The 26906-nt window shown below is 60.9% G+C and overlaps 1 protein-coding gene across 1 annotated transcript; it reads right to left on the bottom strand.

Annotated features, from left to right (window-relative positions):
• Positions 1–734: 734 nt before the first annotated feature.
• LOC309409189 (SH2 domain-containing adapter protein F-like) lies at positions 735–19747 on the bottom strand (the record flags this gene model as incomplete). Its single annotated transcript, XM_082005302.1, has 7 exons — positions 735–1392; positions 4894–5013; positions 5392–5563; positions 8630–8767; positions 10420–10638; positions 11723–11849; positions 19271–19747. 7 exons carry the CDS (start codon positions 19745–19747, stop codon positions 1206–1208), a joined length of 1440 nt encoding a protein of 479 aa, XP_081861428.1. The 3' UTR covers positions 735–1205.
• Between the last annotated feature and the right edge of the window lie 7159 nt (positions 19748–26906).

Here is a 26906-nt window from a genome sequence, read left to right as displayed (position 1 = left end):
TGGATAGGGAGAATGTACATATGTGGGTACAGTAGCAAGCAACACCAGGAACAAGGTTAAAAGGCAAGGTATGCGTTAAATGCTACAGAGCACCAGACCCAGCTTCAGCCAAATGAAGAGAAGGAGCAAGCTGGCCCAAAGACAAGGTGTCAGGAAGACGAAGAACAGGACTGGAGCCACCAAATACCCAGAGGAGAACAAGGTATCTGTGAAATTCAGGGATTTTGCCTACGACTTAGAAGGGGTGAAGGAAAACAAGGAGGCAAAAGAGCCCAAAGAACACACCCTTCTACAGGGAATAACAGGCAAGTCCAAAATCAGCTCATCACTGCCCATGAAGGGTCCCAAAGACACCGCAAGGATGTGACCACCGGGGTCCCTTGTCCCCTGTGTCTCAGGTGAGTGAGCTGGCTGGACCGCTCGGGCACACAGGTCTCAAGTGTAGGCAAGAGCGAAAGAAAAATTGATTCGCCTAGTGTTTGTGTAATAAAATCCCCCTCCCCGCCATTTTGCCACACCAATCCCCCACTCAAGGTGGTGGGATGCGGGCGCGCGGTCCCCACGGAGCGAGAGGCGACCATGCACCGCTTTATTAGGCAGTGGTGCTGCATGTGCGGCCAAGACCAGTCACTATTTACATTTGGCAAAGGATGGCAGCCAGTACCGAGCACCCGTGCGGGTGGGGGCCACCGCTGGCCTGGCCCCCTGTGCCTCGCTAGCCCCAGGCAGGCCCCCACTCACCCCCCGCCAGCCTCCTCGCCTGTGGGCGCAGCCATGTTGTCTCCCATGAGCAGAGCCAGGCACCCTCACAGAGGAACCTCAGGCCTGTTAACAGATGATTTATCCCCCTTTTCCCACACATCGCCCCCCCCAGGCCTCTCCAAGGCTCCAGCTCCAGTCCTCGCGTCCCGAGCTCTGCCCGGAGGCAGGCAAGGGCAGTGGGCAGCCGGCGAGCCCCGCTCAGCTCCTCGCCTGGGGGGGGGTCCCCCCGGCGCCGTCCCCATGGGCAAACCGGTGCATGGGAGCCCCCCGAGAGAGCGGGACAGGGGTCCGGCCGCAGCAATCCCCAACAGCGCCGGCTGTGCCCAGCGAGCCGCTCGCAGGCTGCTGGTCCGGAGCCCGTCCTTGGCACTTGGCGCTCAGCCCTGCGGACGGGCCAGTTTCGGGTGCACCCGGCCTCGAGCCTGGCTCGCGGTGGGTGAGGACTATAGGGTACGGATAGCCACCGGGTAAAGCAAGGACATGTGCTCAGCCCCCTTGATGGGCAGCTTGCGGCTGGCGTAGTGATGAATGATCTCCGGCACGCTGTCGAAGGGCGGGCTGTGCTGACCCAGCACGTACTTGTTCTCTTGGGTCCGGGACAGTTTCATGTGCATGAAGCCCTGGCTGCTCCTGCAAGGAGAGATCGAGGCAGGGTTAGGGGGTGCAGCTGGCCCCAGCCCCCCATCAGCACCTGTCCCTACAGCTGAGGGGGATGCTGCTGGCTCCTGTCCCCAGCCATGGCCCTGCCCACGACGTCCTACTCTTGGCCAACTCCAGACGAAGCCCACAGCGCAAGGGAGGGACACGGCTGGCCACGCTGCACCGTTGTCCCCCACACCGAGGGAGCACGGCCACGCAGCGGGGTGCGAGGGGTCCCCCCGGGGACGAGGACGGTGCCCGAGGCTGAGGGGGGTGCAGCAGGGAAGCGAGGGCACCGCCCGGGCAGGAGCAGCGGGAGCTCTCGCTGAAGGGTGACACAGGGGCAGTGGCTTTCGCCCCTCACACGTGGCAAAGCCCCTTTGGCAACCGCCTGGCTCGCACAAGAGGAGTTCAGCTCGCAGACCCCCAGCCTCACCGTGGCGAAGCAGGATTTCCTCCTTTGGCCTGCAGCCCACTGTCCGCCCGCCACACCAACACTGCGGGCTCCATAAAACCGGCTCAGCGTAGCGAGGCCATTTCCCGGCACAGCACGGGCGCCAAGCCACGCGAGGCTGCGCAGGCAGCTCCTGCCACGAGCGCTGATTCCAAGTGACGGGCTAATGGCCCTGTTGCTATTAATTTGCGTCTCCGAGGAGAGCCACAGCCTGTCTGCAGCGTCTGGAATGCACATTACGGCAAAATATTGATGACTTAAAAGCAGACAGGACCTCATCAGCAATGCTGAGCCGCTTCCAGCGCTGCGCAGGCCGGTCCCATCCCCCCGACTGGAGACGGTGCCCGTAATGGACAGCCCGGCTGCATTAGCAGAATGGGTTTGCAATCCATTTAGCGCAGAGAGGCAAGGAGCTGGCTGCCCCGGGGGAGAGCGGGGGAGAGCCGCAGCCCCCCTGCCACGGGCCAAGGAAAAGCGATAGCCGGACGCATCCTGCATCCCAGCGGCAGGGCGCAGGGACGAGCTGCGGGGGCTGCACCGTGCGTGGCACCTCATGCAGGTGCACGGGTTCATCCCGCAGACGCAGGCGCGGTCGCACTGCTAACACACGCAGCTGCCCGCGGGTGCTGCCCTCGGCGCCGCACGCTGCCCGCAGACAGACCCAGCCCTCGCCTAGCACCGGCCGCGGAGGATGAGCAGGACCCTGGTGCAGGATCAGTGCTGGTCCGAGAGCCGGAGCACCGCCACGTGGGTCCACAGAGAGGTGATGCCGGTTGTGTTTTGCCCAAATCGCTCCAGGGGTCTGTGTCACAACCTCAGGGACACGACAGAGATCGGACTCCCGGCGTGATGCGTGGCGGGGCACGCTGCAAACCCAACAGCCTCGCAGCCACGGCACAAGGACAACGTGTAGGTGCTGCTCCTGCCAAGCACCTCATAGGCATGAGGAAGGGCCAAAACCTTTGCAGCGGAGCCTCAGCCCCTCGCACGGAGGCATGAGCCAGGAAGGACTCGTTCCCGGAGCATTTGAGGCAACGATGCTACGACAGGCAATGATGCTACGTGGGCGTACGTGGGGACTGCCTAGCCTGGACCAGCCAGGACTGTCATGGCAGGGTTAAATCCTTCCAGCTACCTGACAGGCTATGGGTACAGCCATTTCTGCTGCTCTCTCTTGTGCATATTTTCCTTTAAAGAAGCACAAAAGGGCTTTAGGTCAGCCCCCGGAGCTCTCTGTCAGACCATCTCCTCAGCTTTGCCTCCTTCTTCAAGGAAAAAAGAGAAAAAAAAAAGTTCGAGAAAAAAGAGAAAGAGATGCAGGCAGACAGCTTACAGCTATATAAAAAGCGTCCCAGGGGATTTTCCCTGAAAAGGCTCTACAGAGAAAGGCAACGGAGTAAAAATGACGTTCTCGAGGCTGTAGGCTCTCTGAAAGAGAGGCACAGTGGACAGGCAATGCCCAAGCAGCTCCGGGATGGGCTGCAGTCTCCTCGGGGGATGTGGCACGCTGCTGCAAGGCCATGTCCCAGCTGCACATGCTGTTGAGAAGAGGATCTGGCCGTTTTTGCCACGAGGTGAAGGACAGGCAGTAAGAAGTAAGGAAAAAAACCCAAAGAAATGGGTGACTGGCTTGTAGAGAGGTGATGCAAAGGGACACCCGTGCTGGTGAGGGAGGAAGCCCCATCCACAACCCCAGCGCTACCTCCCAGGCTCTCCAACACACACGCTGGCTAGTGCCAGCCACGAGGTGATGGCTGAGGGGACCTCTCGCAGACTTGAATACGGCTCATCGACCAGCAGAAGATGTTGTTTCAAAATTGCTCACAAGCCAGGGCAAGGAAAAAATATTGAGAAAATTAAAATCATCAGTAAATACTCTGACAAAAAAGGGAAATTAGAGTGATTTTCCAGAAAGGCTTGTTGTCTGATCTAAAAGCTACAAGTGCAGAAGGAAGAAAGAATATTTTCGGCTCAAGATCTGCCCTGGCTTGGTGTTGAAGGCAGCAAAAATGCATAAAAAAAATAGAGAGAGATGGAGCGATCTAATTCACAATTGTGTCCCTGGGAAATAAACAGTGGAGGTTGAAACCACCAGGGAGCAATGCAGGTACAGAGGCCACTGGGGAAACTTAAAGTATATTGAGAAAAGCGTAGGGATACGTCGCCTGTTGTTGGGCAGAGACGACAGAAGTGCTCAATAAATACTTTTTTCACATCTGCCAGGAATGGAGCTAATATACTCATCCAGCAGGAGGGCAAGAAGGTATTTGCTAATCCATCATCCTCTTCAGGACAGTAACAGCTTCCTTTTCATGGAATCAGGCCTTCCCAAGAGTCCTGAAAGAGCTGGAAGAGGAGCTATGGGCAGCTTCTCCCTGGCAGGACATGTGTGGCAATGCTTCACACAGTTTTGGCACTAAGGGAATCTGGAAAACCTGGGGAAGGTGCAAAGATTCCCCCCTCAAAAACCCAAGCAGAAACCAAGCCATGCTGCGGGGGTGAGGTTTCCCTGCTGGGAAACAAAAGCAGTGTTTTTGAAACAAAAATGCCCTCTCTGCAGCACGGCTGAGCAAGGACTTCAACGGTTACGTGGGCTGGGGAGGCAGGGGTGGGTACCCGTCTTTCCATCGACAATGGGATCACACAGACGTTATTTTCCCATGAAACTAAGCTACCAAAAAAAAAAAAAAAAAAAAAAAGAGGTAACAAGAAGCCAAAGATGGAAGCTGTAACCAGACGCATGCGAGTGAGCAGCGAGGCACATCATTATCCGTCTGAGGGATTACTAGTACTGCCAAGGGAAGAGCGGCGTGCCTCCAGATCCACGAGCCTTCCCGAGAGACGCTTCTGCCAGACACCAAACCTGAAGCCCGCGCGGACTTCATATTCCAACCATTTCTGACCACCCCGTGGTCACCGCGAGCCTTACCCCATCGGCAATGGGCACAGGTTCGCGCGGGGCACCCGCTCACGAGGGGTCACCCCCAGCACTGGGTCACCTTTTCGGTGGGCCCGGCCACGCCCCCAGCCCCACTCACTTCAAGGAGAGGGAGAAGTCGTTCTTGCTGGTCTCGCTGTTGCGCACCAAGTAGCTGGCCTCCTTGCACAGCCGCAGCAGCGTCTCCGCGTCCGTCCGGCTGATGGCCCCGTGGTACCAGCTGAGGGCGGGAGAGGGAGCGGCTGTGCCAGGCAGAGAGCGGACACCCCGGGAAGGACTCTGCCCCGGGGCGGCAGCAATGCCAGCCCCCCCGGCACCTCCCCGGGGGCAGCAGCCACGTTCGGGGAGAGGGACGTGGGTGGCACCGCCGGGGGTGGGGGACAAGGGGCAGGGCTTCCAGCGGGCAGCTCGGTGGGGTGCAGAGGGCACGTGGGGACACCACGACTGGGAGACGGGCAGCAGGGACAAGCGGGCAGAAGTGCAGGGACAGGGAAGAGAGGAAGAAGCAGGTCTGCCCTGGGGCTCCTTGCGGCGCGGCCACAGGGATCCCGGAGCAGGCGGAGGGGTGGGGCGGCCGCTCGGGGCCGGCAGGACTCACCACTGGCTCTCCAGGGGTAGGGCAGGGTCAATCCTCTCCCCGACGAAGGGGCCAGGCTCAGCGATCAGCGTCTTGGTGCTCTTGAGGCTGCTGGAGCCATGCCTGAGGGCAGCCCTGGCCTTCTCCTCCCTGCAGGGCGAGGTGCGGCCGTACCCCAGCCCCTCCGATGGGCCTGCAAGACAGACATACATCACAGCCGGCGGCAGGGACAGGAGGACAGGCTGGGCTCACAGCTTTCCCCTCGCAGAGGGAGCCCACGGGAAGAGCTGGAGCCACGTCAGGTCAGGCTGGGTCCCCTCGCGCTGCCCCGTCCCCCCGCCCTGAGCGAGGGCAGGGCAGCTCTGGGGCTGCTGCTCCCTGCAGTGCCCCAGGACAGGCAAGGCTGGGTCCCCACCACGCCAGGACCGGGGTCCTCACAGCGCCCGAGCCCCCGGAAATATTTTCCGGGGAGGTTTCAAAAGCTCAGAGAGGTTTTGCTAACGCAACCAGAGATTCAGCGGTTGCGGCACAGCATTAAGTGAGAAGCAGTTAGGAGACGCGCGCCAATCTTGGGGGTGGGGGAATTAAATTTAAAAAAAAAAAAAAAAAAAAAGAGGAGGGGGTAGGTGGAGTTAAGGGAGCAGTCAGTTTGGAAACGATGGACGCATTTCTGCTGGCACAAGTAAACCTCCTGAGGTGAAACAAATAATCCCCTGAGGTGGGAAGGGGACATTTTGACTTGCGAGGGGCCTCCCCGACGCAGCCGCGGGCCGGCACCAGCCCAGCCACGGGCCCCCGCGCACCGACAAAGCGCAGCGGCCCGGCGTGTGCCGTGCGGCGGGGGATTAACCAAGTCATGCCCCGGGGACCCAGCCTCCCGCCGACTGTTATTTCCGTGCAGGATGATTTCAGCATTAACAATATTGTTTCTCCCTCCTCCAGAGAGTTCATTATTGCTGCCCTGCCATGCAAGCCCCCTCGCAGAAATTACTTATCGATCGGCCAGAGCTGCCTTGACGTGAGGCTGCCGGTGGCTGATGCCGCGGAGGCACAGTCGCCCCGGAGGTGGCCGAGCCAGGCACGGCGGCTCCCAGGACCAGTGGGATGTCCCGGTCTGGGCAGCTCCCCCCCTCCCCATGCTCCCCGGCTGCAGGACGGGGAGGCAAAAGCTGGGCGATGCTGAGGCCACGGGCTGTGGGGCAGAGGCAAAAAATACCTAGAGAGGGATGTTTTTCTCACCAGCAAGGCATCCTCTATTTGAGGGCTATTTGAGGGACACCTTGTCCGGGCCCTACGCAGGCGAGCAGGTCTCCAGCCCCCCCAGCACCGAGAAGAGAGGAAGGCAGCCAAAAAGAAACCCAGCCAAAATCCTCTGCAGCTTAGCACGGCTTAAACCCCGCTGAGAAGGAGCTCGGTGCCCGGCATTAAGGCTTGACAAGCCCTGCCTCTGCAGCGGTCTGGTTTTTCGTAACATCCAGGCTTCAATTTCAACTCATCACCTTAAAAAATTGGGGCAATCATTAAAAAGCCAGACAATCAAAACGCCGAAGTGTTTGCTGGCGGCACAAAGTCATCGTGTTAGAGGCTCAGAAGAAACGCATTGCACCTGTCAGAGAGAGGCAGAGGCATGTGCATGATTAAACAGGATATTAAAAACAAGCCCCTGGGAGTAAGAAGACATCCTTCAAGAAGTTCAAGTCACCCCCAATCAGGGGAAGTAGAAAATGAGACAAAACTCTGGCAAGATAAACTTAACACAACAAAGCAAGTCGGGGGGAAAAAAAAAAAAAAATACAGACTGTGTCACTAAAACCAGGAAAAATGACAAACTGATGTGTTCATCAGGAGCAGGATGCATGTCAGAGCAACTGCAGGGATAATAAATGACAGGGGAAGAGAAGAGCCTGCATAGCAAAGAAATTAATTTTTCTTGACACCTGCATTCACTCTAGGAAGAGGATCAGGAAGTTTCCCCAGGCCAAGGCCTTTCTTTTTCGGGACAGATCGCAGCCTGCAGCATCCTCGCGGGTTTGGGACAGTACCCTGGCGTGGTCCCGGCAGAGCAGCCGCATCGCTCTGGAGGGCCCCTACAAGCGGCAGCGAAATCAGCTGTCACGTGCAACCTCGTGCTCAAACCCACCTGGGAGGCAGCCACAGCCATGCTGCTTTCTCTTTACGAAGCTCTGCAGGGACCTGGGTAACTGCAGATAAGGAAATCAGACATCTGCACCTGGCACGTCGCAGCGTCTACCAGGAGCCGCATTAGTGACGCGCGGGCAGACACGGCACGCCGCGGCGCAGCCGCTGCTTTGCGGAGAAGTCACGTCTCGCAGATCCGTCCCGGTTCTCCCCAAGGGCGGCAGGTCAACCCTGAAAGCCTGGGTGGCTTTCAACAACCCCCCCCCCACACACACACACCTAATGCTCTTGGCAAAACCCTAATCCACCACGGCATAAGAGCAAGGTCCTTAAAATATAAATAATGGGTTAAAAGAGAAGCAGCAATAGTTGGCTTTCATAAGCGAGACTGCCGGCAGAGTCCAAGGGGGATTTACACGGGGGCTCTGCTGCTTGGCACACACAAAAAAGCCTTCACAACAAGGCAAACCTGAGATGACAAAGTGTACCTGGGAGATTTAGCTGTTCGGGATAGCAAAAACGAGAGCAAAGAATCCAGAGGGACCTCCTGCCACCGAGCAGCAAGGTAATAAAACAGCGGAGGAAATGGAGCGGTGCTAAATGACAAAGTGAGGCGCACAGGGAAAAAACCACCTCAGCTCCAGCGGTGGGATCTGAATTAGCTGCTACCACACCTGTAAGGGACGTGGGTATTAAGAGTCACAAGAAAACATCAGCTGAATGCTCAGAGCAGTTGTCGAGAAGATCGTAAAAGCAGCCATCAAACGTTGGCAATTTGGAGGCAAAGAGGAGAGAACAAAAGAGAAGGTAATAACTCTGCCACCAAATAATCCCCGCAGCTCGACTGCTGCGTGCGAAGAGCTAGAGAAGATGCAGAAGAGGTGAGGACAAACGTCTGGCGTCCGGCACAGGACAACTGAGCGGGCCAGGAGGAGCTGGGGGAAGGCAGAGAAGGAGGGTGGATGTCTGGCAGCGCCCGCAGGCAGCGGGCAGAGCCCTGCCAGGTCCAGGCAAGCTCCGAGGCATTGCAGGATCTCGGTGCTGGCGGGGCAGTGAGGCAGGGTCACGACGAGCACCGGCTGCAGCCCCCGCAGACACCCCGCTGTCACGCAAGACCCACCGTTGGCGTCTTCGTAGCCGGGCTGGCCGTGTGGCGGAGGGACGGAGGCACCGGCCTCACCGTCCGGGGGGCTTTCACCACTGTCGAGCTGTCCCACCGGCGGTGGCCATGGCAGGTCTTTAATGACCTTGATTTCAACTGGATGGGGGGCGGGGGGGGGGGGGGGGGGGCGGGAAGAGAGAGAAAGAGAAAGAGAGAAAGACAGGGCTTAGAAAAAAATGTCAGCAACACCAGGCCCATGGAGAAGGAGAGCAGTTGTGAGAGGAAAGACCTGAGGACTAAATTCCTTGGAGCCCTACGCCAGCTTGGCCACCTCGTCCCCTCCCCAGCACCGAGCAGGAACAGGCCTGACATGGGGCACATTCCTGATGGAGAGACCCTGCTCCTCCATCAGCTTGCCCCCCAACCCTCTCTGGGGTGGTGGGGAGCCTGCGATCACGCCCATCCCACATGCACGTCCGTCCAGGGGACCTTGGCCGAGCGTCCCATTGCCGTCTGTCCTGCCTGTGCATCCGTCTTGCCCCGGGTGCTTCCCAGCCACCCCACGGGGTCCACGTTCCCCTGCCAGGCACCAGCGGGTTGCTGCCTTGTGCCAGTACCAGCCGCCCATCAGCAGGGGTCTCGCAGGCCCCCCAGAGAGGGAATGGGCCAGCAAAGAGATTCCGGCACCACAGCAGAGGAGAAACGCCCTGCGAGCCGCAGCAGGACCGGCTCTGGCTCCGAAAGAAAAGAGGCAGCAGGTCCTAACGTGGCCCAGGGCACGGCAACCTGACTCCCTCGGGACTCAGAGCAAGCCTGAAGCGCCCTGGGGAGTGCCCACATGCATCCAGACCTGTGAACATGCCACCTCCACCCAGGGACATCGAGCAAGGTGGCTCATCCGCCCAGATCCGGAGCACCGACACCTCAGCACGAACCCAGCCCGGCAGCGCACCACGTTTCATGACGGAGCCCAACAAGCTGAATCCTCGGCACAGCGTGCCGTGGGCACCGGCCCCGTGCCCAGCCAAGTCCCAGCAGCACGAGCACAACCCCACGGCACGAGTAGACGCCATGGTGTCGAGCCCAGCACACACATCTCCAGCTCGCAGAGCCCAAACCCAAAAGGTGAACCACCCCCAAGCCCACATCTCCACGCCTCTCTCCGCCAGCATCCCCGCACAGCGCCAACAACCGCCGGCTCGAGCGCCGTGTGCGCGCCGGCTGCAGCGCAGACGCACAATGCTGCAATTAAAATGCATCCTCGATAAGAGCGTGGCAATTAGCCAGCACTGGCAGAGGAGCCAGCACTAATGCACAGCATGGATTTCCTCATTAACAAACACAAACACAATCGATCCCACAGCACAGATAAATAGGTCAGGGGGCTGGACAATCGCCTGGCCAAGGGCTCCTGGGGGAGCACCCAGCTCTCCTCCTGCCCCACAGAAGGAGGGATCTGCTTGAGCCCAAGGTCAAACCCCTCCCCTGCAATTCGAGACTGGGGGTGTTAACTCGCACCAGAGGCCGTGATCAGTCAGAGCGGGGAAGAGGCAAGGAGAGATGGGCACTGGACAGGCTGCCAAGGCAGCTCCATCCACCACTCCACCCAGCCTGTCTCCCGGCTGAAGAGAAACAGCCTCTGCAAGTGCATGAGCGCTCCCCAAGCCACAGAAATGCAGAGGCCAACGCTGCTGACCCACAAAAGACAAAAGAACCCCAAGGAGACAGCTTCAGCCCTGCAAAACATAACGCAGCATCTCCTGCTTTACAGCTGCTATTCATCCTTTATGGCTGCTCCCATCGTTCACCTGCAAAGGCTTTGGAGATCCGCTCCTTCTTCCACTCCCAGGGCTGGTCGTACTCCTCCGGCGGCCGCTCGTCGTCCTCGGGCAGCCGGGATTCCCTGGGCCTGGGGCAAGCTGGGCGGTCGCCATCCACGTCCAGCCCTCCAAGCACAGGCTCGTAAGGAGTGTCGTAGAGGTGCAGCGGCCGGGCGGGAGCCTCCCGTAAGCCCTTCTGGCGGATCTCTAGCAGGAGAGGAGGGAAAAGACCATGAGCTTTTTGCCCAACACAGCCCAGCCATGGTTCCCAAAGCCCTGATAGATGAAAGGGCTCAATTTCACCCGAGAACGACGTGGGGTAGGGAGCATCAGCAATAGAGGAGACCTCCCAAACCTTCAGCAAGCACCTGCCAGAAGCGGGGGAGCTACTGGGCAGCTGGGTCCTGAGCAGCCCACAGCACCAAGATGCCTTCTCGACCCAGCATACAACATCCCCACTCCCAGGCAGCCCTGCAAAGCAGGGTCCATGGGGACAGAGCATCCCAGGGCCTGATTCCCTGCAAGCAGCGAGGCCGAGTTTCTTTCCTGGACGCCCAGTGTGGCTAGTTTAATAAAATACCCTTCCCTCGAGCAAAACAAAAATCCCTCCCACAGACACGAGCAGCCTCTTCGCTGCTTGCCCATTTTTCCAAGAAATGCAATGGTCTAGTCCAAAAAGCTGCATGAGCTTTCCAGAAACCACTTGCTCCAGGAAAACCACGGGACTGCAAAGCAGAGCCAGAGCCTGGAGCATGCAACTAGGCATGGCGACCCTGCGCGCGCCGCAGCAGTAAGAGCGATGCCTTCGGGAGCGCGCGCGCTCTCACCTCGCCTGCCTTCCAGCCATAAACAAGCCCACTGGGGACCCCGCTGCTGCGGCAGACAACGGCACGCCCTGGCCCAATCCTAACCGAATTACATAGCTCCCACATCCATCTCAGTTTTATGCCAGACGCATCAAATGTCAGGTCTCTCCTGCCTCAGCCTGGCAAGCAGGCACCGCGGTTCCGGGGGACAAGCACCCGCAGGGAGAAATACCGAGGTGCCTTCATTGCTCAGGTAGCCTTTGTGAGTGCTCTGGCTACAGCAAGCCCATCGCACAGGGCTAGAGCTGTGAAAATTTGCCTGCAAAGTGGCTGTGCACCACCACAGTGATTGCCTGAGTTTGCCTTGTCAGGGGGGACCCGGTGCTGTCATGGGCTGCAAGGAACAGAGTACAGTGGCCACCAAATTCACACAGCAGGGACCAGAGGCGCAAAGAGCAGCCATTGCACGGAGCCTTCCGCCTTACCAGCCATCATCTTCTGGGCTTCATACGGCTCCATGTATCCATCCTCCGTCACCTTCTCCAGCCCTGCCTGGCTACCAGCCACCTGCGCCGCATCAAAGGGGTCTGCATAGTCCTCCAGGACAGCCAGCTGGAAGAGGGGAAGGGTAGGAGAAGGGTTAAGGTACTCCCTGCCTTTTTTAGGGGGGTCAGGGACCAGCTGAAGCCCCTTGAAACATCACCATGAGCTCTGCTAGCAGCAGACAGAGCAGCAGCCGGGACCCCAAGCCCTCGTCACGGCAGCCCCGCAGAGCAGGTGCTGGCAGCCGGCAGCTTTCCAGGCACCAGCACTCGGCTGTGGAAACACTCCAGCCTTTGTCCCGAAAGCTGGGATGGAGCCAAGCAGAGCAGAAGGCGGCTCGGCCTCCTCCCTCACCATCGGCTCTGCACTGCCAGCGCCCAGGCAGGCTTCCCGGCAAGGCACCCACCGCGGCACGGGGCGGCCAGCGGTGCCGTCCCACCCCCGTGGCACACAGATGCTCTCCCTGCATGCAGCCGCGTTTCCTCGCCCGAGGTGGAGAAGGGGCGCAGATCCCAGTGCAGGGGTGTCAGCTGGCACTGGCACGACTGGGAACTCACTGGTTATTTTCCAGGGCTCTTCCAGGCTCGTTTGAAGACGTTCCTTAACAAAAGGGCTAAGAACAGCTTACGGCTTCCTCTCCGCTCCCTCCCAGGCCCCCACAGCATCCCCACGCACGTCCCGGGTAACACAAGACAGGGCTCCTCCACGCGATCAGGCGTCACCAGGAAGCAGGACCAGGACCTCTCAAGTGCCATGTCACAGGGATGGCACAAAAAGCCCAAGGTCTGCCCTTACCAGCGAAAAGGAGACAATTCTGCAGTAGGATATGGGGCATGTCCCAGAGCTTGATCCACCCCAGCTCTGGAGCCACACGCCTGCTCCGGCACCTCAGCAGCTTCCCAGCCAGAGCACCCCATCACACGCCGCTGCAGTCCCCAGCGAGGCTGGAGCTGTACATCCCACCTCCAGCCCCAAAACAAGGTCCCATAATGGGGCCAGGCAATATTTCCAGCAGGGTCCGAGTGCACCCAAGCACCTTGGCCAGGGTCTCCTCGCCCACTGGGCTGGACCATCCGTCAAGATGGGTTTTGCCACCAGAACACCAGCTATGCAGAGCTCCCACAGCAAGGACCAAACGGGCTGAGCATGGTGTGGCGGCTGCCTAATCCCACCGGCGCCAGGCTCTGTCCTCACTGCCACGCTGTCCCTGTTCCTGGCCAGCCCTGGACTCCAGAGCCGCTCACACATTCCTCTCCGGCTCCCATAATTGGCTTAAAACAAAACACTTCTTCCTCCTTCCTGTGCAAAACGCCCGACAATAGCCTCGAGCAGCAAAACCCAGCAGGAAAAGGGAACAGGAACTGGAGCTGTAAACATCTCTGCACGGCCCCGAGCCTTTGCGTCCCTCTGAGCTGCGGGAGGAACGCAGCTCCCCGCACCCCAGCTCACCTCCTCCTCCGTAAACATCCCAGCTCCGGGCTCCCCGGGTGGCCGATGCAGAGGGGAGCCAGGACAGCTCTCCAAGCCCAGCACCTCCGAACCGGGGCACGAGCAAGCAGCAGAGCATCATCCCCGGAGCAAACCCCGCCAGCCACAAGGGCTTGCACAAGGCGGGTTCAAGCATGGGAGCAAGCAGAGGCTCTCGCCCCTCGGCAAGGCAGCAGCAGGACAGATGGCTGCTCCGGGTACCGGCCTCCGCCGGATGATGGGGGAAGAGCAAAACCTCCCGAGCAGGGCCCGGTGCCAGCGAGCCAGGACGGGGCTGCAGGAGCCGCCAGCCCCCGGCTTTGCAGAGGGGGACAGGAACTCCGCTCTCGCCTCCATCATCCGAGGGAGACGCGGCATCGCTCAGCCCCTGCTGGGCTCCGGGGATGCCAAGGGGTGCTGCAGCCCTTCGCTTGCCACCGCTGGGGCAAAACCCCCAGGGAAATCTAAGTTGCCGGTGACTTCTGCAGCTGCTCGGTCGCTGGGACCCAACCTGACGCCCACGGGGTGGGGGGATGAGCGAGAGCAACCGCAAATGCACTGCGGGAACCCCCTCTGTTTTCTCAGCACCCTTTTCCTCTCCAAGGCAAAGAGGGGTTCCGCCCGCAGCTGGCGGGTGCTTCCTGCCCATGGCCTGCGAGATCCCGAGGGCAGATCAGCGCCCACCACTCCGAACAGCCGGGAGATCCCCCCGGCTGCACCCACGCCTCAGAAAGCTGCGGAGAGGCTTTCGCTCTGCCGCGACGACATCTGAAGAGCCCGGCGCCGAACGCTAGCTCGTTCGCACAGGTGCTAGCGCCAATGGAGGCACGAGCACGCAGGCGGGCGTCCCGACACGCGCGAACGCACAGGCTCGATGCGCGCGCGCCTGCGGACGGGCAGCGCCATGCCTGACGCTCACCCTTTGCAAAGGGCTCTCATGGCTCCAAACGCGCTGCAGGGCCGTGAAACGCAGTTTGTTGACCCTCCTGGGCTCAGAAAGGGGTTGCCTGCTCGTTCCTCCCTCCCCGAGACCAACCTGCCCACATTCAAACCTGCCACGAACCCCATTTCCAAGATGCGTTTTGCTAGGCAGACACAGACCCGGCTTGCTGCTGGCGCCGGTCCGGGACCCTGCCTCTCTCGCCCCAGAAACACAGAGCAGCTTCAGACAAGACAGGGCACCAGCACAGCCACTCTGCAGCCGGGAGCCTCGTCTGCACGCAGCGGTCGCGCTTCCCAACCGGAGGAAAGGCCGCTCCGTATTTCCTCAGCGCTTGGGTCTGGCTTCCCCGGAAAGGACGCACGAGCTCCGGCAAGCTCACAGAGTGGACCCCACTCGGATGCCTCCACCTGCAGGTCTAGAAAGCAGAGGATGGTGGAGAGTCCTAACACATCTCTGCTTAGACCCTAGAACTGGGTGTTTTGCTTGCAGGGGGTGCAGGGGCACTCAGCAGCAATTAGACGGGCTCTGTGCAGGCAAGACGTGGTTTGTTGGGCTTAGCTCGGACCCAAAGCAAATGGCTCAGGTCAGGGGCTTGAGCCTGAGTTGCCCAGGTTCAGCGGCGTTTTGCCACCAGGAGTGCCTTTACTCCTCCAGTATCTCAAGGCAGCCTCTTTGTAGGAGCGAAGTCTCCTCACCAGAGGGTGCTGAGAACATAAACTCCTGTGGTTTTCAAATGGTCAGTGGAGAGCCATGGAAAAGCTGGGAAGGCAACTCCTCACTGTCTCCGCGAGTGCCGCAGCCTCGGGACGTGCAATCGAGCACACGAGAATGGCACCCCGAGCCCCGCGGCTGGAGGCTCCCAGCCGGTGCTGGGAACGGGGCAGGGCTCTTAGAGGGCGAACAGCGGGGGTCACACAATTACCGATGGCATCCTAATGCCCGTGCACATGGGGCCGAATTAAGGTTGCCCAGAAAACTGCATCTCTGACATTTCCTAATCCGAGTGCTGGACTTTACAAGCCACGCAGGGCTCTCTCTGCAGCAGCCGCGGAGCACAAATCCACTCCCCCAGCGCAGGAGGGGACGCAGCCGCTGGCCTGGCAGCTCCCAGGGGTGCCCCAGACACAAGCCCCCCCCCCAGTTCGGTCAAGGGCCAGGCGTTTTCATGCCTTTGCTCACCTCCCGCGTCGCGGAGGGAGCTGCTCACCGCCCGGCTGATCCCAGCGTGCCGCTCAGCTGCCCACGTACCGAGGCATCGCCTGCTCGTGCACAGCACAAGCTTTGCTAGATTTGAAATAATTCGGGTGCAAAGTAAAAGCTTGACAAGCAAAGCCAAGGTTCCAGGGCAGCTCTTGGTGGAGACCAGTCCTTCAGAGAGCAGCCAGGCACTGCTGGCCCTTGGACACACGTCCTTTTTGTGCACAAAAAGGTTGTGCACAAAAACACGAAGTGTTTTTCATGTGTTTATCTGCCGTCCCACTGCACACCCAGATCCCTGCTGCAGTACTGAGGCTGATCTTGCTCTATTATTTATGCCAACTGTAAGAAAAAAAGAAAACCAAAAGAAAATTAAGGCGAAGGACCAGATCATCACTGGGTTCTCTCAGTAAAACAGCTTTTACACTGCCCACCAGGGAAGGCAACAGACGGCAGCTCTCCAAGAGCGTTCACAGTTCAGATACTGAGATCCCAGAGCAGAGCTGGGGCTCTTCACCCCATCTTGCCTACAAACGTCCTACCTGCCACCACCTTTTGCCACAACAACGTCTGGACCACTCTACAGAGAGGTCCCCAGAGGACACCTGGGGTCATCCTTCACTTCATAAACAAGTTTCTTGCCCTGCAGATAAAGCATGCTTGGGGTCCCCCCCAGGAGGAGATTGCTGGGTTTCACGCTGGAGCCACTCTGAGTTATAACCAAACTCAGTTTGTTCTCTCTGTCAGGTGCAAAATTTCCCCAGTTTTACACACCGTGCAGCGTGGCTTTCGGTGGACGCCAAAGCCAAACTCGAAAGCAAACGGAGCACCGGCCTGCCAAAGAAGGGTCCGGTCCGCAGCCCAGCGGGGACGGCGGGGCCAGGCGGGGGAGCCCAAGGCTGTACCCGCGGCACGGGAGGAGGGAGCGCGGGGCGGACAGCACGGCATCGCGCAGGATGACTCAGTTCGGGGAGGCTCTTGCAGGAAAGACACACGCCCAAGAGCTTCCTGGCCGGCCGTTCCCACACCCCGCGGCACTGACCCTGCGCTCCCAGCAAAAATGCCGGCAACCGGTCCCGGCAGGCAGGAGACGGAGATGTCCCCAGGCAGCTCCCCAACGCCATCCCCAGGCACACTGTGTCCTGGGTGCAGGCGTCCCCAGGCAGGGACGTCCCTCACCGCATCTCTCCCTACTGCGTCCTGGTGGCATTGCTCCTCACACCTAATCCAAACACAGCAGAGAAGACGTCTCCAGGGTATCTGCCTCGCTCAGGCGAGCCGTACAGGGCCAGTCCGCTCTCCACTGCTGTAGCGAAAGGACTGCCCAGACCAAGCAGATGGAGAAGGACCTGTGCATGTCCCCGCCATGTCCAGCAAGTCTTTGTCATAGATCAGGAGCCACTGCAGAGCTCACTCTAAGCACGTCCCCACAAGACGTTGCGGATCCTGTGCAAGGCAGAAAGATGTGACGACTCATGCTAGGACGGCAAAGCATCGTGTGGCCCAGGCAGGAAGGATGCCATTGCCAAGATGTTCCTGCCCCGTCTTCAATTCTCCGGAACAGGCAGGAGAGCTACAGCAAGCACAGGGCTCCCAGGGAACGTGGTCAGTCCCCCAATCTCAATGCAGCGCCCGTACCGCAAACCACACGGCCTCGGCCAAACCACACAGCCAGGAACTGGTGGCTGCTCCTTCCATGTCCATCCTCGTCCTCCCCGCTTGGAAGGCTGCACATTTTAGTAGAATGTTTTTCACTGCCAGTTATTAGCAAAAAGCCTCTCTGCTCCAGCAGCCTTGCCTGTACCTAGAATTGTACTTCTCCCTTCATCTTCAGCATCAGCACAACTCAAGGCCCACACCCGTGGGCTTTCCGGAGTCCCAGTCCCTGCAGCAGGTAGGGAACAGTGCCCACCACCTCTTCCTAAGCGTGGGAGCACTGAGCCCCCCGCCACAACCATCATCTCGCTGGAAGAGCTCAGCAGAGGCTCCAGCCCGGCCCCAGTGTGCCTTCCCTGTTCCAGGACACCTTGACGTTGTCACCAAGAGCAAAAGCCACAAGCACCAGCAACCCCCAGAGCAGGCGTCTCCATCCTCATGGACCGCCTCCGGAAAGAACCACCACGACCTTGCAGCAAGTGGGGAACGCACCCACTGCTTGGCCCAACCGTCAAGGCCAGCAGATGAGAGCTGCAAAGGGTGCTCAAGCCCAACAGAGATGCTCCATGTGCTGGACGCTCCCCGGCTCCTCCGGGGAAGCTGTTTTAATGGACGGTTGGCATGCACTATCAAATATTCCCACCTTATCTCCAGCTTCAACCAGCCTCCTGAGCTCTGCCTGTGTCCATCATGTACCGGAGGCCTGAAGAATTAGAAACCTCCCCCCCATAGAGGCACACAGAGGATCAGGAGATAATCTAATCACCGCCTATCTTGGATAAGATGAAGGGTCTTCTTTGGCCTAGTGCTGTTAACAGGGTTTCCCCAAATGCATCCCAGCTTTTGGCTTTTCTCTAAACTTCCTGGCTTCTCCCCAGCCCTCGGATGCTCGCGCAGCCCTGGCCATACCCGTCGGCAGTCCCCACTTCCCACAGCTCCTGCTCAGCCCTCTGCACATCAGAGTCTTGAGTCCTTCTGTGACCACCACCCGTTCCTGGTCCCTCTGATCCCACACCATGCGTTCCAGAGGAAAAACTATCCAGCCTGCCTCAGCAAACCACATCACCACCTCCAGTCCCCTCTGCCAGTGCCCTCCTCCTCCTCTGCCGCCTGCAGCTGCCAGTTTACAGGATCCTGGCTCAAAAGGGGGTTCCTGCTGGGCCCCTCCAGAAACGTCCCGAAAGCGATTAGTCAGGACAAGCAACTTTCCAAGACCCACCAGCAACAAGTTTTTCTATCTGCTTAAAATCCTCCCGAACAGATTTTGCCCAGCGCTCCTTTCAACGTGCCGCCCGGCGATGGCAGTACCAGGGACAGGATCATTGCATCCACCATTCCCTCCACCAGCCAGATCTGCAATCCCGTCGAGTTCGCTCGACAAGCCCCGTCTTGCAGGCAGCAGCGCTGGCGGGCACTAATTACCCCTCCTGCCTTCGTTTGCGCAGTCCCCACATCAACCTCTCTGCCAAGAGGCCCAGCACCGACGGCCGCAGCCCCGGCCGGTTTATTCCTCTACCGGGTCCTTGTGCCGCTCGGAGCCCGACTCCCCACGGGGAGCTTCTCCCCAGCTCCTGCCTCTCGCCGGGGACGTTTCTCCCCTCCTTTCCCGCACCGGCAGCGCCAGGCTCCGCTCTCGCCCCTGGAGAAGCCGGCTGGGAGGCGGCAGACAAAGAGGCGCTGAGGCTCCCTGACAAAGCAGCACAGCGGCTCAGGGGGGCCCGTCCGCCACCGCTGGCACGGGCAGGCCCCGGCGGGCGGGCAGGGCGAGATCCGCGCCGCTGGGCGCAGAGGAGGCCCAGGGCCGCCGGCCCCAGCGTCGGGGCCACCGGAGACGGTCTTGTGCCGCGTGGGGCCTTCCCGGGCTGGAAGGTCGTCACCTCTGTCGACCACCAAGCGCCTGGCTGCAAGGAAAGGGCAAGAGGGAGCGGGGAGGGCGGCCGGCAGGCCCCGCGCTCTCGCACCTCGGCGAGCGCCGCTTCCCGCTGCGCACCGTAACCGCCTCCCGCGGGAGCTGGAGGAGAAGCCGGGGCCGCCCCCGCGGCCGTGAGCGGCATGTTGGCGCCGCCGGGGCGCGGGGGGACGCGGAAGCCCCCCGCGGAGCCCGGCCGTGGCTCCTGCCGCGGCAAAGCCCTCGAGCTCCGCCCGCCCCGGCTCCCCGCAGCGGGCGCCGAGGGGCCGGCGGGGCGACCCCGGGGAGGGCGGGCGGTGCCCGTGCCGGGACACTCACCTCCTGCGGCGGCTCGTCGGGCTGCTCGGGGCCGGCCGGGGGCGAGCTGGGGGCGGCGGGCGCAAGCGGCGGCGGCGGGGGGCTGGCGGGCGCCTTCTCGACCGCCTCCACCTTGATGAGCCGGTGCTTGGGCGAGACGTACCGGGGCCCGTCGGGGGCGGCGGGCGGCGGCGCCCCGCTGTAGGGGTCCTCGAAGTCGCGCTCCTTCTGCAGCCGGTAGGCCGCCACGATGTCGGGCTGGGCGGCGGCCAGCGGCTCGGCGGCGCCCCCCGGCGGCGGGGGCGGCTGCGGCGGCGGCCCGGCCCGGTAGTCGGGCTTGGGCGGCGCGGGGGGAGCGGGCTTGGCGCTGCGGAAGCCCAGGTGCTCGCGGAGCCAGCGGGCCATGGTGCCCACGCACTGCGGGGCCCCGCCGGCCCCCGCCCCGGCTCCCGCCCCGCCGCCGCGCTCCGAGCCGGCCGCCGCTCCGCTCAGCAGCATCGGCGCTGGCGGACTGAGCGCGGCGGCGGAGCCCGGGCCGGGGGGGCAGCGGGGGAGGCGGCCGGGGGAGGCGGCCAGTGCCACCTGCCGGAGCCGCCGCGCCGGCTGCTCCGAGCGCGGCTCCCCCCCGCTCCGCCCGCCCCGCTTCCCCGGGCCCGCTCCCCCCGGCACGGCGCGGCGCGGCGCGGCCTCCCCGCCGCTCGGCCCGGACCGGCCCGCCCCCGCTCCCCCGGGGCCCGCCCCGCTCCCCCACCGCCCGGCCCGCCTTCCGCCGCGCCCGGCCCGGCCTTCCCCGGCGCTCCCGGCCGACCCCCCCCGCCGCGCTCCGGGCCGTCGCCGGCTCTCAGACGCCTCCCTGCCGGCCCCGCGTCCCGCCCCGGCCCCGCGGGGAGAACCGGCGACCCAAGGGCGCCCGCCGCCCCGGCCCTCTTGCCGCGGAGCCTGGAGACCGCGGCCTCATCCGGCCCTGGGGCCGGAGGAAAGGTGCCTGCGGCGGCAGTCGGAGAGGGGCCACCGGGGAGGCTTTAATTAAGGGTCCCTCGGTGGCAAATCCGCTACCCGGGAGGCGACCATGAAACCGGACCCGTGCGGGGCCCGCGGAGCAGATCGCTCCAGGAAGAGGCACCGAAACACCAGCCGGGCACCATGGACACGCACCCGAAACGCCCCGGGACCGGGGTGAGCAGGGTCGAGCCAGGCGGAGGTGCTCGGGAAGAAGGCTGACCCGAGGCCGGGTGTGCAGGGACATCGGGGCGAGCACGCAGGGCTGAGCCCCAGGACACGGGCTGGGGGACACCCCTCGGGTGCAAGCCCCCGCAGGGGTGGACTTGCCGGTAAGGGGCCGGTGGTGACAGGCGTGCAGAGCAGGAGGGTGGCACTGGGAGCAGTGTGCTGGAGCATGGCAGCCGAGGCCAAGGCTCTGACTGTTACCCCTGCACACACAGCCATCACCAGCCACCACCACCCCTGCTCACCCACCACCCAGGACCAAGCGTTTCCTCGTGCCCTCCTAACCCCCGGCAGCCACAGTGCACAGCCCTGTCTCCAGACCTATGCCCCCGAGTCCTCCACGCTCCTTCCCAAGCGCGCACCGTTCACGCAAATCCGCTCCCCGTCCTGCTCGCGGGCTGAATCCCCCGAAGGCCACGGTCAACTGTGCCTGAAAGGGCGGGGGGCCAGAAGCAGGTTGCTCAAAAAGCAGGACCACCGCAGAGGGGAGAGAGATGCCACAGTGCGCTCCTGCCCGTCCTCGCGCCGTGAGCCGGGCTGCTGCCCCACTATGGGAACAGACGTTGGGATGTGGCTGTCGGGGTGCCTGCTGCTGGGAGGAGAGGGTGCCTGGAGAGAGAAATTTCTTGTGGTGACCCCCCGTTCCTTCCAGCCCCTGCGCGGGAGGAGGGCTGGGATGGGGCTGCCAAGGAGCTGAGCCTCCTGTGCCAGCCTGGCACGTGCCGAACACGTGGCCAGTGAGCCCCCCCGAGTCCCAGATTTGCTGATTTATTGAGTACACGCACGCTGCACGCTCCTGCCCAAGAAACCCGGCCAGATCCCCCGGGTCCAACCGGGCATCAAGGGAGCTGTCTCCCTAGGGAGAAGACAGCCGTGGCACCCAGAAACCGAGACTGGAAATTTCAGAGCGTAGGGAATGCAAGACACAAAAGGTATCAGGAGGAAAAAAAGTGTCTGCCAGGAATAGAGCAAATACAAGGCAGTGTTTGAGGTCTAGCAGCAGACCTCAATCCCGGCAGATGGGGATGATGAGACTGTTATTAAAATGCAGAAAAGACAGAGGTTCTCAATAAATCTGTCTGTCTGGCGTTTGGAAGGAAGCAGGATGCAGGGCTGATGGCACATGAGATTGAGAGTACTTCCACCCTGTCAGTAACCAAGGAGGATGTTCAGCAACATCTGTTGGAGATGGCTCTTATTAAATCCTCAGGCCTGGAAAACACACGCTCAGCGTCTCCTGAGAGGTCACCGAGCAGGGACCTAGCTTGTGGTGCTGGGGTCTTTCTTTAAATACTGCCATGCCAGAGGAATTGCAGAGGTCCTTCCTTCCCATCCTGTCCTGTCACATCCCTCCCATCGCTCCCTCCTTGGAGAGGCAGCTGCACCAGAGCCGTGCTGGGGATTGAAGAGGGTCTGTTGTCGGAGCCAACCTAGGACCCCAGCACCTCCTCACCGTTTGCTGGGCCTGCTTCTCTTCCACATTCCTCTGTGGCCTTTTGGCAGGTGGGCACCGGGCCCAATGTAGCCCTGTTCTTTCTCTGATCGGTGGCCCATGGAGCATCCCCTTCCCTCCTGAGCCTTCAGCAGAGCCTTGGAGGGGTGTCAAGAAGATCCCTGGACCCACCTGAGCCCTCAGATTTGAGCTTCCCCTGGGTGTTGGCCTCCCCTGGGCCAAACCACCCAGAGAGCAGCAGCGTGAGGAGAAGATAGCTGAGGTGGGAGCCCCCTCGGGAGACTTCTTTGTGCCTGGGGACCTTTGAAGGGGAGTCCAGAAGGAGACCAAATGAGCTCCTTACACCCCGCGTGGCTCAGCGCAGGCGCGAGCTGCTCATATTTTTTCTGCAGTCGTGACGAGATGCTAGCGACATCCCTCCATTCACAGCAGTCCGTTTCAGGTTTGGAGCAGCAGCGACAGATTTCTGCATTCGCACCGCCAAAGCCAAGCTCCATCTGCGTCTCACGCTGCAGCTGGTGTTGCTCCCATCCCCAACTGTTTACATCCCTCGCAGCTGATGCACGTTGGGACCCGGGTTTGATGCCTGCGCCATAGAGACTGGCCCCGATGCCACAACCATGGCCGCGATGCCACCCCGCCTGCAAGTCGCCGCGGGCCGGCGGATCGCCGTGACAGATGGCTGTCACACAGCATCGCTCGCGTCGGGACCGGCGGGGGATGCGGGGCGGGACTGGCAGACGGGAGAGGATCAGGGAGCACACGCTGCGCCACTTGCATGCCAGACTCCACATTTCGGCTGCTCTCGCACGCAGCCGTGGCAGGAAGCCCCCCCCAGCGGGATGCACAGCCCCGGGGGCTGCCTGCTGCTCACGCCGCCCGCGGCCCACGGACCCCCGAGAAGGAGGGAAGGATGGCGGTGGAGCCGCTGTGCACACAAGTCCGCAGTGGGGAGGAGGACAACCCATGGCTGCACAGGAGCCATTTCTGGCTCGCTCTTACGGACCGCGGGAGTGAGGGAGACAGGAGGCCGTCTGCCGAGGCCTGCAAGGACCTGGAGCTGGACCTTTGCACCGGGAGTTCTGCTCCCACCCTCTCCTCCGTCTCTGGAGGGCCCAGGGGCTGTGTCAGCTCTGGGCTGGAATTCACAGCACGGCCCTTCCTCTCACCGAAGGCAGCCATAGACACTCCCCAGGCAGGTCGGAGCACGCACCAGGAAGAAAAAGCCAGGCAACATCTTCCGGGCTCCTGCCAGCCCTGCGGAGAGCTGTGTGCGTCCTCAGCCCTCATCCGTCCTCCTGGGTGGGAGGAGCTGCGTCAGCTACCCTGAGCGCTCCTCGTGCTCGCCCGCAGCTGAGGACGGGAGCCCTGTTCGGCAGCTGGGCCGAGAACAGGACGGGGGACCTTCCCTGGGGCTAGGAGGGCTCAGGCCACATCATCCGGGTAAACCTTCCCCTCCAGTTTAAACCCTGGGTGGTGCGGACACCGCCCAGCGTCCCCCAGGCAGCAGCTTTTGGTGACTCAGAGGAGGAGATCTCTGCTCCTGCACGCTCTTGAGGAGGTGCTGGAAGATGATTCACACACAGGCAATGTGGGGGCTGAATTCAGCGTTTGACGCTCGCCAACGTGTCACTGGAGTCAGGCGCTGGGGTCGGCTGCTACCCCTGGCTTTGCGTGCAGCCCCTTGAATCTCCAGGCGCTTCTTCCGCAGCTTCGAATAAAAGCCAGCGCCGGGAGCTTAGAAATGTCTGTGGTGAATCCAGCCCCTTGCCTCCTCGGGAGCACCCCACACAAGCCCCGCTGCGCCGCGCAGGGGGTCTGCTGGGTGACACCCCGACCTCCCCCGAGGTCTGGGTGCAGCAGGAGACACGAGGACTGGAAGGTGGCCGAAGAGCCACGGACTGATAAATGACACATCTGTTCTCTGCAAATGAACAAAAACTGGCATAAGGCGTAGGAAACTGGCATCGTTAAGGGACAGATGGGTCAATATGACATGCTGGGAAAGAGTCAACACAGCTCTCTTAAAGTGAATTTCCTTTTTCCAAAGCTAGCGGCTTTCTTGGAAAGTGCCAGCAGGCACCTGAGGGTGATCCAGCTGAGAGAGGTCATCTGCATTTCCACAAGTAGATCCTTTGATGGGATGAGGTCAGTAGAGGAGTGACAAAATCTGCTAATAATATTGAATTACTCTGGGTACTGTGGAGGAATGCTAAGAATTGCAGGAGGACTTTCAGAGGCTGAGCAACTTGGCAATGAAACGAGACGAAAGCCAGTGTCAGGGAAGTGACACACGTGGGGAAACCAAACCAGCCTCATGTCTAAAGTGGTGGGCTCTGAGGCCAGGGGCTCTGACGGTCTGTGAAAACATCGCCTCAGCACTCAGCAGAGGTCAAAACTGCGAAAACCTCTCCATCAAAACTGGCAGGAAGGGTTAGGAAAAGGTAGAGACAACATCAGAGGTGCCACTATTCCCTGGTCAGTCCCGGCCTGTGTGCGGTCCTGGTCCCCCCATCCCGAGGCTACAGCGGAGCTGGAAAACGCGCAGAGAAGGGCAACAGGATGAGCAAAGGTTTCCGCACATGGGGTGCGTGACGGACCGGGGCTCTTCGGCACGGAAAAGAGACAACTGGGGTCCCAGGGCAGAGATCGGCGCAGCTGGAGGAGGGTGGGGAGAGACTGGAAGATCAGGGATAAACACGGGGAGGTGACTCGGTGCCCAGCAGCCCTCCCTGCCATGGGCCGCTGCAGATGCTACGTGGTTTATGAACAAGACCGGACAAATCCACAGAAAGAAATCCATCAAGCGCCGCTAAATACAAAGGCTGGCGCAAGGAGCCTTGCAAATATTTAGAGGCAGGGATCACGTCCAGGGGAAATGCTGCTACACATTTGCACCAGGAGACCACCAAAGACTGGGCAGTGGGTGGGATGGGCCGCCCTCGCCGCGGCCGCTGCCCATGTGCAGGGGGACGCTGCTCCCAGACATACCACGCAGGCAACATGCTTTTGTTTGGCAAAGCCATTCCCAGGCTGGAAGCATCCCTCTTCCAGCAGCCCCTTGTCCGCACGCCAAGCACATCCCCCACCAGTTGCTGCATAGCACTTAGGAACCTGCGAGCTTCGTTCATCCCTTCCAGACGTCCCAGCTCCCATCCGGCTGGAAGGAAAAGGCAGGGAGCAGCCGTGCCCCCCCACCCCAGCTTGCTGCCCCGCGCCCCTGGGGCAGGCAGGGAGCAGGCTGGCATGCTCCTGGAAGGAGGAACATGGAGAACATGGGCCCACACCAAGTCCCATGTGACACATTGCTCCTCCCAAACGTCACAAACTGGGACATTTCTGCATTGACACGTGCACACGTGACGCAGACCCGGGCTTTGTAAGCGCGTCCAGGCAGGCGGGATATGCCCAAACTGTGTGCGTTTACCAAACGGAGCAAATTCTCGCAGGCCCTTGAACCTCCAGGCTCCCCAACCTTTCTGTCAAAAGAAACCATTACGCAGTTGGAAATATAATTGAAAGCAAGCTAATTGACCAAAAGAAGAGACAACAACCCGCTGACAGACACCTGCCAGCTCAGAGCCAGATAGATCGGTCGTTGCCTCAGCCACGCCGAGCGGCTTTTTCCGCCTCTGCTCCCGGTGCCGACAGCCCTCCGCACGTCCGCGACCCTGAGCGCCGTCACCGCTCTCTGGTGTGATCCATTATTTCGTTAACACTTGACGAGGTGTGGAGAGCCGTGGGGAGCTTCATTTCCACAAATCCAGGCGCCGCACCCTGGAAGCAGGCCAGCGAGAGAGCCGGGTGGCAGATACGAGAGAAAAATGACTTCAGGACTAACACCCAGAGGGTGAGGAACGCTTCTTTCACCCGTATGGGTTTGAGGGAAATTTCCAAACGGCCACTACGTAAAGTCTTTGGTGTAATTTTTTTTTTTTTTTCCCCCCCCATAAAATCTTTTCGTGTAGGCTCAAGCCCTGGCGAGCTGAAGTGCCGCACTCGGTGCCCATGGGACAGGGGAGCCAAGCAACAGGAGATCTCTGCAGCTGCCTTCAGTATTCACCCAGCAAAACCAGGCTCGCGGCAGGGAAACCTCATGACAGACGCCGGCTTGCTGGCAACAGCTATATTATGTCATGCAAATCGCATGGCCTCATCCAGCCACCCGCTTTCACACTCTGCCCAGCCAGGCTGACGCTTTCGGGGCTCCAGCCGTAGCACAAATACAACCCCTTCATTGCCGGCCCTCCGGCGGGGCGGGCAGGGAGGAACACCTGCATCCGCGGGGTATAATTTGCCGCTACCAGGGGGGTTGACCCTCCAAGGGCACAGCAGTGTCCAGGTGGGATAAGGTGCCTGAATTCCTCCTCTGAAGGAACAAAGGAAGCGGGACCAGCTGGGAGAGAGCGGATCTGAACTCGATAGCAAGTGGTGAAGTGGAATTGATTGGAGCCGCCTGCTCCCATCGATCTCAGGCAGAGCAAACTAAGGAGCCGGAGCATTTGCAGCTCAATCCGAGCGACGTGCCGGCTGGAGGCCTGTGCTCTGGGGCTGGCAGGGGACCTGCGTGCCCCGGGAAAGTGCTAATGGTGGCTTTGATTAATCCAGCTGCAATGGCCACGTTCACACAGCTGAGTCCTTCTCCAGACAGACTCTCACTGGCGTTACATGGCCTAGAGGGTGTGAACCACTCCTGGCATCTCCCTTACATCTCTTAATAGGGCTGTCATCAACCATCGGGAAGATGGCCACAGTGGACAAGAGTAAAACAGGGGCCATTTCCACCCCCCCCCGCAGAGGGGAGCAATCGCTTTTGCCACCAACCCAGCCCCGTGTCTCTGAAAGGGCTGGGAAGCAGAAAACGAAGGCGAATTCAGAGGGGAGGCGAGGGCCCGGCAGGCTGCCTGGCAGTGCATGGCTGCCTGTTTTCTGCCCGCTCAGCATCACAAAGAGGGGTTAAGAGGTGGCTGTGTGCAG

The sequence above is a fragment of the Phaethon aethereus genome (assembly GCF_964289735.1).
Source record: "Phaethon aethereus genome assembly, chromosome: 12".
Classification (NCBI taxonomy): domain Eukaryota; kingdom Metazoa; phylum Chordata; class Aves; order Phaethontiformes; family Phaethontidae; genus Phaethon; species Phaethon aethereus.
Note: the sequence above shows the minus strand (reverse complement) of the source record. Positions and strands in the feature narration are given on the sequence as shown.